The sequence below is a fragment of the Hipposideros armiger genome, unplaced genomic scaffold (assembly GCF_001890085.2).
Source record: "Hipposideros armiger isolate ML-2016 unplaced genomic scaffold, ASM189008v1 scaffold_71, whole genome shotgun sequence".
NCBI classification, from domain to species: domain Eukaryota; kingdom Metazoa; phylum Chordata; class Mammalia; order Chiroptera; family Hipposideridae; genus Hipposideros; species Hipposideros armiger.
Genome location: NW_017731421.1, coordinates 4,355,282 through 4,364,128, shown reverse-complemented (window position 1 = coordinate 4,364,128; position 8,847 = coordinate 4,355,282). Strand labels below are relative to the sequence as shown.

At 45.6% G+C, this 8,847-nt stretch overlaps 1 protein-coding gene across 1 annotated transcript in view; it reads right to left on the bottom strand.

Moving 5' to 3' along the window:
• Nucleotides 1–8,847, bottom strand: part of APPL2 (adaptor protein, phosphotyrosine interacting with PH domain and leucine zipper 2) — a 56,341-nt gene that overhangs the window by 35,209 nt on the left and 12,285 nt on the right. Inside the window, exons 2-3 of the mRNA XM_019642624.1 lie at nt 2,002–2,134; nt 1,431–1,461 (exon numbers count right to left, since the gene is read on the bottom strand). Coding sequence (XP_019498169.1) covers nt 1,431–1,461; nt 2,002–2,134 — 164 coding nt within the window. The remainder of the gene's footprint in view (nt 1–1,430; nt 1,462–2,001; nt 2,135–8,847) is intronic.

Below are 8,847 nucleotides of genomic sequence, written 5' to 3'. Positions count from 1 at the left end.
CCGCAGCAGAAGGAAGGGTTTCTGGCCAGCAGGCGAACCCATGTGACGATCATGTGGTGTGAATTAAAAAGCCTCTTGGACTGCAAGACCCACTTAATTTTGGCAGAACGTAGTTTTCTGGCTCAAAAGACAAAACACGTAAGCGAGTGTTTGGACATCTCCAAGTAAATGATTCTGACAGACATGGAAAGGCATTGGAAACAGCAGACTCTCAGGAGTGGCAGAGCACAGTCCCTGAAGTGCTCTTATACCTTAAATAGGAAACACATCACTTAATGACGATATTCAAATTTCTGAATAGCAAGCAAGGTCAGGTACAAGCCCAGTTAAAATTGCTCTATTTTCTTACATTTTGAATATTTATAATATTTGAATATTTATAATAATACAAAAACATACAAATAAATGGGGCTTAAAAAAATCGACAAAATATGTCCCCAGTTTCCAAATGTCTTACCCAACAAACAAGCAAAATTACAAATGAGCACGATCAGTTCGGCTGTTAAAACTCGTTCCAATTAATAAGTTACACTTGTATGATACAGTCTAGTTTCCAATTCTGCCTCTTCAACCTGACCTCTGGGTCTGAACTTTCAACAAGATCTTGTTCCCCACTTTGATGTCCCATGGACACCTCAAAATCAGCCTTTCAAGAGAATTACGATGGACCTCCTCTCTACCTTCCCCCTCCAGACCCCTTCACCTCCAATCAACTACTGATCAGCCTCCTAAATGCCTCTGAAGTTTATCCACTTCTCTCCATTTCTACTGCACTTCCCTAGTTCAGGCTACTATCCCCCTGCTTAGTGGCTACGAGTTCAGGCTTTGACTTCAGGCTGACTTACTCTGCCATGTGTTAAGGGGTGGACTTGAACAAGTTACGCACCATCAGAACCCTTACCTATTTAAAATGAGGATACGATATAAAATGAGGATAATAACACCACCAACCTCACAGGGTTGGTGGGGAATTTAAATGAAATGATCCACGCCTGGAAACTATTGAGTATTCGATAAGCCTCCGCTATCAGCCATCCTCCTTTTGGGGGCCCAGCACAAGTCCTCTGGGTGAGGTGGTGTTCTCTCCGAGCCCTACTAACTAACAAACACTCTCAGGTCACTGTTTTGTCTGTCTCCCTACCCAACTGTCAGCTCCCTAATGGCAAGGACCGAGTCTTCCTCCCATATGTGATATGAATAAATGGCTAATAAAACAATGATAGTAAGTGATTACATATGAAAACTAAGAGCTATGTAACAATAAATGACTAGATAGCAGTATTCATATATATTATTATATTCTGAATGTGGTATTTCTTTAGAGATCATCAATGAGAAAGGGAGATATTAGCATGTACAGATTTAAATCAGCAAAAAAATCCATAATCAAAAGCATCAGCTGCCATGATATTTTGATGTGTAACATTATGAATTTTATTTTTAAGTAACTCCCAAGTTCTTCTCTTAGAAAGTAACAGACACAGGCACTTCTTGATCTTAAAAAGATTCCCTTTTGCTACTCGGCAATTTATTCGCCATAGTTTTGCAAGCCAGAGATACTTGTTCCCCAAAACAAAGAAGCCACCCAATGGTTTTGGAGCTGTGACTCAAGTCTTTTCAGAGGAAGCACTTGAAAAAACATCTCTGCCCGCCCGCACTGACATCTAAGACTGCCCAATTATGAGAAAGACAAAGAGCATGTTTCAGAATACTGAACCCACTCATTCACGAGCAGCAAGAGGAGACTCAAATGTTTCCCTTTGGGGTTGGATTTAAAACAAAAATTAAAAGCAGTGATGTGGTCCTTCTCTACTGGTTCTACTAGCTGTAGGAAAATTACCCTCTTTCTTCAGCAATGAAAACAGACTGTCCTCCGTCTATGAAGATAAGCAGAAGAGAAAAAAATTTTTGATTTTATTTCAAAATTTTAAGTGGTGGTGTTCTGACTCAAATTTCTCAACCTCCCGACGGAAGTTCCAGGTAAGGGAAGAGGGCCCCTACTCTGCTCCTCTTCAGGTGAGGGGCAGCAGGATACCTGGGCTCCGTAGACGCGCTGCATTGCCTGGAGCAGCTGGTTGGTGTAATCCGTGAGGGTGCCAGCATCTTCTTCAAACACACTCAGTAAAGAGCGAGTCTGCAAGGAAAGAAGAAGTCAATTTTATTTCTAAGTGGAAAAGTTACAAAGAGGGTTGAAAACACACACACACACACACACACACACACACACACACACAAATGGGGGGAAGCTGCCTGTTCTCTGGCTTTATTCTTTTATTGATAATACTAGTACGAGTTGATTCCTGCAGCCTGAATTTAGAGCTACTTTCCTAATCCTTTAGACTACAGAACAGGAAAACCAATACAACAGAGTACCGGGGCCAGAAAAGGAAAGCCAATTTTTATTTATTTACTTATTTATTTATTGTGAAATAAACATTATTGTGAATTAGTTTCAGCTGTACAACACAGTGCAATTGTTACACTTTTTACCCCTCAAAGTGACAACCCCCCTCTCCCAATCCACCGCCCTACTCCCCCCNCCACAACTAGACTGAAGAACAAAAGGACAGCACTTGTCTGTTCCCCTTCCCCGATTCCCCAATAAAGTCTTAAAAAAAAAAATAGCAGCTAACTTTTACAGGCACTTAATTCACGCCAGAGTCCACCCTAAGTACATTCCAGGCATTACCTCATTTAATTCTGACAACTGTGTAAGGCAGGCTCCAATTATTAAGCTCAGTTTTACAGATGAAAAAGAGAGAGAGAGGTTAGGCCACTTGCCCAAAGTCACACGGCTAGTCAGCAGCAGGGCTGGGATGTGAATCGAAGTCTGTCTGATTTTAAAATCTACACTCTTAAACACTACTCTTTAAGATCCCAAGTCCTGCTAAGAGATAAGAGATGAGAAGGTCTCTGCTTTAGACTAGAGCTGACAAACTTTTCCTGTAAAGGGACAGCTAGTAGCATTATTTTTGGCTTTTGAGATGTATGGTCTCTGCCACAACTACTTAACTCTTCTCTACAGCATGGAAGCAGCCATAAACAATACATAAACGGATGAGTGCGACTTAATGAAAGTTTATTTATGAAAATAAGAGGCCAGCCCAAGGGCAGTAAATTGCTGATCCTGCTTTAGACAGTTGACGGTTCAGAAGACCCACTCCTCCGCCACACCTCCCTCGGGGGGGCTCTCCATTCAGCTACAATATGTCAGGTTCAAGGAACACTTTCTACTCTTCTAAGTGATTCTTTTATTTTAGCTAAGTCTAAAACATGACTCCTCCGTATCTGTATCCTTTAGAGACCAGTCAGCAGATATGATAACCACTCTCCCTGTCTTCAAAACAAGCAAGGGCCACAGGCTACTTGAGTTTTTCTCCTCTTTAGAGCTTACTGGCAAGTGCTCCAAATGTAATGGAAAAACTGGCCAGGGAGCTGCCAGTATCAGACCGCACCCAGGCTGAAGGAGAGACAGGGCCACGTACGTGCCACTCACACAGCTGCACCGTCACTCAGGGAGGAAGGGGGCACAACATACAACGGCTGCTTTCCAAAACTACGGTGTGTAACTGGACTCTGCCAGGTCTCCCCTAGAAATAGTACCTTATGAAAACGCTATGTATTTTCACATATGTGTGATTTCAGGCTGCAAGATGCTGTTCTATCAGATATGATTTCCCTGGGAACAAACTGTAGGCACAAAACTGCCCGTCCCCTGCCCTGAAGAAACGAACCTTTCGTGTACAGAGCACATTACATGAAAAGTCTTTGAACTAGACCAGTCTGACTCAATCTACTGTACACAAAGGTTTTATGAAATGCTTCACCAACATCAGCTAACTAACCCACACCCTGTCAGGTAAGCCCACACAATTATCTCTGCCACAAGACTTGCAGAACTGGAGCCTGGATGGAGTAAATATCAGTAATAACAATAATAAAGATACCTGCTAATATTTACTGAGTCCTTTCTGCAGGTGCATGACATTGCTGTTAAGTGTTTTTCATATATTACCACATTTAATCCTTACAATGCACCTACGAGAGAGGGGCTATAAGAAAGGATAGTAACTTTCTAAAGTCACACAACTAGTAACTGGCAAGGGAAAGTGTCAATTCAGATCTGGCAGGCTTGAAATCTAAAGCCCAAGTTCTTAACACTGTGCTGTTCCGATCCGAAGTCCAGAGCTGCACCTAGTTAGTACTCAGTGAGCAGGCCACGCAGGGCCCACGACAGGAACACAAATCCCATCCCATTCCAGCTGGAGTCCAGCAAAGAGCTGGCCTGCAATTTAGATTCTTAATGGAATGCTGTAAGATTCCTTCAACATTCTGGAGCAGTTCTCTGGTTACTATTGATGCTATTTGATGCCTCCTAAGAATCCTTTAAAAAAAATGACCTGACCAAGGGTTTACCAACAGGATCGCCTGTGTTAAACAGAACCTCCCAAGGCTGTCGTCGCCAAGGCAGAAAGACCAGTGGTTAGCAAACCCAGGAGAAAGCTGAGCTTTTGGCAAAGGAATGTTTATCTTGCAGTGGCACGGAGTGCTTCCTAGCTGCAAATGTCCCCTGGAACCCCGCAAAGGCCTTTGAGGGTGGCACCACCCATGGTGAGTGCGAATGGAGGGGCTGGGAGTAGGGGCAGAGAAAATCCACTAGAGTCAAAGCCACCATGTATGCATTTGCTTTCATCTATACCAAGTATTTGGCCAGAAATGTTGCCTAAAGCCAAGTGTTGAAAGTCCCATTTACCACAGCGCTCACCACAATGCTGGGGCCACGGGTCCCACTAGTTCAGGAGCCCCCAAGGTGGAGGCACACAGGGAGAAGTGAGGGGTGCACCGGCACGGAGGATGCCCTGAGGGACCTGAGCAAGGGAATGCCAAGCTCAGACGTGAGCAGAAGGAAAATGAGTGGCTGTGGTGGAAAGGAGTCACGGAAGGGGGAGAATGGCGTGAGGGTCAGGAGGCCATCTGAAGAAGTCGAGTGAGAGATAAAAATGGGTCTGGGCCCGAACCAGAAAGTGGAGAAGGTGGCAGAGATCTGCGGGGTATTCCTGAGGCAAAAAACAACGGCAGGTGGTGAATGAGGAGGGGAGGGGAGTCCAAGAAAGCTGGGCTGTCGTCTGGATGCCTGATAGATGTCAGCTAAGAGCCTGACGACGGGATAGATTGCGAGTGACAATAAAGTGTACAGTTGGCATGTGCTGACGTTCAGGTGATGTCCTGTATTCAGTCCTTTAACACAGAAGCAACAAACGTTCACTGGGACCAGGCAGGGTGCTGGCCAGTGGAGACAACGAGAATGTGCTCTGGGCGCTCACAGTCCACAGGGGGGGCAAGCAAAGCCCGCTGGCTGTGCCGTAAGTGCTCCGACCAACAAGTACACAGGGCATCTGGGCGCACAGGTGCGCTCTGGCCAGGGAGAGAAGGGAGGAAGGAAAGGGGTCAGAGACACCTTGGTCTTAAAAGCCAGGAAGGCCGTGTGCCAGGACAAGGGGTAGATGGGGATTTTTGGCAGCAGGGATGGCATTGCCAAGTCTTGGCACATTTTAGAACCACCAAAGGGGAGGCTAGAGGAGTAGCCGATGCTCAGTTCATGAAGAGCTTTGCGTGCCTTGTAAGGTGTTTAGCTTCTGCCTTGTGGTTACAGGGAGCCACAGAAGGATCTGGAGACAGGGAGGGAAGGGAGGGTTTGGGAGTGATTAATTTAGCTGTAGGGGACTGAGGGATGAAGACACCTCCCTGAAGACAGGAAGACTGTTTAGGAGAGCGTGCGATATCTCAGCTAAGAATATGTATACATATGCATCTACTCAGACACTATGGAGGTTTTTAACCTCTTTCGCCAATAGCTTGGAAGATGGCAGATCTGAGTAACCCGCCTCTGCTTTGTTAGAGCATGAGAAGTGCGTGCAGCTTCCTTCATTCAATGACCTACACTGGAGTCCTCTGTTCCTACCACGTGCACATCTGACAGTGCAAAGACCAGATGTGACTGTAGGGGCTGCTGTCAAGTGCTGAAGACAGCTCACAGGCTATAGTTTCATGCTAGCACGTAAGCCAAATAAAATTTAAACTTCCCCCAAACCAGCTGCAATCAGCAGAACGGCTCACAGAACTTTCCTCTAGTTTTTCTCGCTGTTCCTCTTTCTAAAACGAAGGTACGCAGGGCATTCGCTGTATCAGAACACGGACGTTTACCATGTGGCCTGATTTAAAATATCTTTTATGAACATTTATCATTTACCAGCAGCATAAACCTAGTTTTTAAACTATAATAATGAAATACTACATCTTGCTAAGTGCCTCTGTTTTTAAAAATAAAATTATAAAACTACATTAATCTNGAATAACATTTCCAAGCTGCTGTCTTACCTCATCCACCACTCTGGAAAAATAGTGGAGTGTAGAAATTACTTCTTCATCACCTTTGCCAAGAGCAAAATTCTAAGACCAAGAATAAGAGCCAGGTGTTAACTGGGTGCCGGGGAATTCAATGCCAGAGTCACCCCACCATCCACACCCTCCATGTTGGCTTCCTTCCTCCTCCCAGGGCACATAACGTCAGACTGTCTAACGGCAGAAAACAAGAGCTCTCCCTTGTCCTGCCCCAGCGATGCGCTCAGCCGCCCCCGCCATGCGCTCAGCTGCCCCCGCCACACGGTTCCTTCATTGCCCATCACCCTTCTGTCCAGACATAATGGTTCTCTCTGAGTTTATTTCCTGGAATGGTTAGTGTTGATTCACAGGGAGTTCCTCACAGGCTATAAACTCTCCCTCAAGGGCAGCTGATTACTTCTGGAGGCTAATGAGAATACATCATATGGACTTTGAGATAATCACCACTTAGAATTTATCAGAGAAAAGGAAAGGACAAAAAAAAAAATGGAAATGGACAATGGAAAAAAAGGACGGAAAGAAGGAAGTGATGGAGGAAGGAAGGAAGGAGAGAAGGAAGGTAGGGTAGGTAGGTAGGTAAGAAAGAAAGAAGGATGGGAGGGAGGGAGGAAAGCCAGTCTCTAAAGGATGTTTTTGGAGAACTTCTTTTAGAAGAACTCCAGAGAGACCTGAGCATAGCACCACACGCCACATAAATATTAAGTTACCTGTTTCTCATATGCCAGCAGCTGCTTAGAAAGCTGTTGCGTGGCCAGGCACATTTCATTCTGCAGGGAGAAGAAAAAAGCAAGTAAGATCTGTCCAGCGCATATACAGTCACTGGAAAATGGCACCTCAGAGGATCCCTTAACAGTACTATGTGTCTGTGAAGTAATAAATTTGTTCAGAAATTATCTGGATAACAAGACCAAAACGCAGTCAAAGGTTACAGCTTGCTGCCCCACCCCACCCCACCCACCACACACACACCATTTACAAATTACTGCTGCTCCTCGTCATTCAGTCAGTAAACAATTGTAGTGAGCAATTCTAATGCGGTTAACAAACATGGTCCCTGTCCTCACGGGGTTTACTGGGGAAGCAGACATCAGAAAACAGTTACAAGCATAATGAGGGCTGCAAAGGCAACACTGGCTGCATCAGGCTGCTCTGACGGGCAGACTCAGAGGGTCTCTAAGGAAGAGATGTTTTAAGCAGACCCCTAAAGAAAGACTAGTTGGCCATGGGAACAGCTTGCCAGAAGGAGGGACTGACGTGTGGAAAAAGCACAGTCTGTAGAGCTCTAAAGCAGAGTCTAGCTGGAGCAAGGCGTGCAGGGTGAGAGGCGAGACAAGGCTGGCAGTGCAGGCAGGCAGGACTCGGTGGCCCAGACTTAAAATCTACACTCTTAAGTGCAATGGGAACCTAAGCAGCACTATGACATGATCCGATTCTCCCACAGTTAGAACACTGGCTTAGTAATGATGGATGGTAACACAAGCACAGCTGCAATGCCCGGGGAGGCCCATTTTGTGCCGTTTTTCACTGGCCAATACTGTCCATTTTCCTCTGCTTATTTATTCCGCTAATCTCTGGCTACACAGCAGTTTTCTACCACTATCTCCCACCATCAATGCACCCAGCCTAGAAAACGTGTCTTGCATCTTCAAAGCTCAGTTAAAGCTTCTCTTCAGATTCAGGGCTTATTCCTAAGAGAAGGGTGGTGTCACCAGCTCTGGCCTGAAGCGATGAGGGGAGGGCACTGGCTGGCCTTGGCCTTGGTCTCCAATTATTTTCTAATTCTCCTGTGTTTGCTGCTCCTTTAGGGGAAGGGCCTGAGCTCTGCAGAACTTGTTTTGGTTTTCATGGTCCTCCTTTGCAAGACCCAGCAGAGCCTAATCCTACTTTTTTGGGCCTTCTTTGCAGACAACTAGCCAACCTGTTCCCTGCATTTCTTCATCTGCCCCAAGGAACAGAAATTAATAAACCCTGAAAAGTGGCTCTTTCCCTTTTTCCCCAGAATAAAGTCAGGCCAAGTGCCTGGCTTTGGCATTCCACTGGGGTGCTACTCCTTTCAAAACGAACCAAAGCTGGCAGCCACAGCCAAGAGGAAGGCAAGTAAACAAATCCATGAGCACTGCCAGGCATCTAGACAGGGATGCGCAAAGGTTCCCAGCACGCGGCAGGCACCTGCCAAATGTTTGATGAATGAATGAATGAACAAGGTTACAAAGCTCATCTAAATTCCAAGTTTAAAACAATACCTGGAATCATGGTGTGGGAGGGAAAACCACTTCCTTAGCCTACAAGGAACCATAGCAAATGGGCAAAATACACAGACTGGATAGGGATGAAGCCATCAGCCAGGAAGCCGCCTGCTGACCCTCTTAGCAGCGTTGTTTTGAAGATCAGAGTTCATGGGAACAAGGGTCTTAGCCTACTCTCTGGGCTAATTCTCCACTCTGT